The sequence below is a fragment of the Phytophthora parasitica genome, assembly GCF_000247585.1.
Source record: "Phytophthora parasitica INRA-310 unplaced genomic scaffold supercont2.104, whole genome shotgun sequence".
Classification (NCBI taxonomy): Eukaryota; Oomycota; class Peronosporomycetes; order Peronosporales; family Peronosporaceae; genus Phytophthora; species Phytophthora nicotianae.
In genome coordinates, this window is record NW_008649090.1 from 91,439 (window position 1) to 92,289 (window position 851).

General features: G+C 43.1%; 1 protein-coding gene across 1 annotated transcript in view; it reads right to left on the reverse strand.

The window, feature by feature from the left end:
* Positions 1-212: 212 nt before the first annotated feature.
* The window catches only part of PPTG_19165 (hypothetical protein), a gene marked incomplete at both ends in the record, with an annotated part of 1,313 nt that continues 674 nt past the window's right edge, over positions 213-851 (reverse strand). Inside the window, one exon of the mRNA XM_008917517.1 lies at positions 213-241. Within this exon, the coding sequence (XP_008915765.1) occupies positions 213-241 (29 nt within the window). The remainder of the gene's footprint in view (positions 242-851) is intronic.

Sequence of the window (851 nt, forward strand, 5' to 3'; positions counted from 1 at the left end):
TGTTGCATCTGCCTGCCGGATGTGTCTTCGCTAAGTCCCCGAAGCAGCAACTGACCTTGGCACACGTTATCGCTGTTGCATCTGCCTGCCGGATGTGTCTTCGCTAAGTCCCCGAAGCAGCAACTGACCTTGGCACACGTTATCGCTGCGAATAGAGCAACCGGTTGGAAAGCGGAGAACGAGAGCAAACGAGCTCGAACTAACGTCGGAAATCACTTAAAGGATCCATTGCGTGCGTCCACTAAAGATACAAAAACCATAAGACGGCATCCGAATATTAGTAGTGAACTTAGTACTAAACATTGAAATTTCACACGACTAACATGTATTGCACAACTAATGTCCACATCATGAGCACGAAGGGGTTAGAGCATAATTTGATTAGTACTAATAGTTCCACTAACCTATTAGTACTAACGGTACTAAATTGTGACTAAGCTTACTACAGAACACGGTCTGTGATGCTCATATTGTATCGTAACCACCGAATACCTATGTTCTTGAGTAACTCGATTCACTGTGTGTTTACATCCGAACTTTTGGAGCTTTCTCAATCTTGACTTTATCGTCACGTAAATTCAATGGAAGAGTGTTTGTGTATTACAAATGCTAGTAGTAGTAGAAGAGTAAACAAAGCACCTTCGTGCAAATATTTGTGTAAGAAAGCATTTTTTTTATCTCTGTTTAAGCAACTAATCGACAAGTTTTCCACAATCACGTCTGTAAACATGTTGACGGACGAAAATTCCGTGGCCTTGGGCGCCTGCTCGTTGCTCCAATCAACGTCAAAAATGAAGCGCCGATTGACACAAACTACCTAGACTTTCCACTGCCAGGAAACCAGGCTCCCA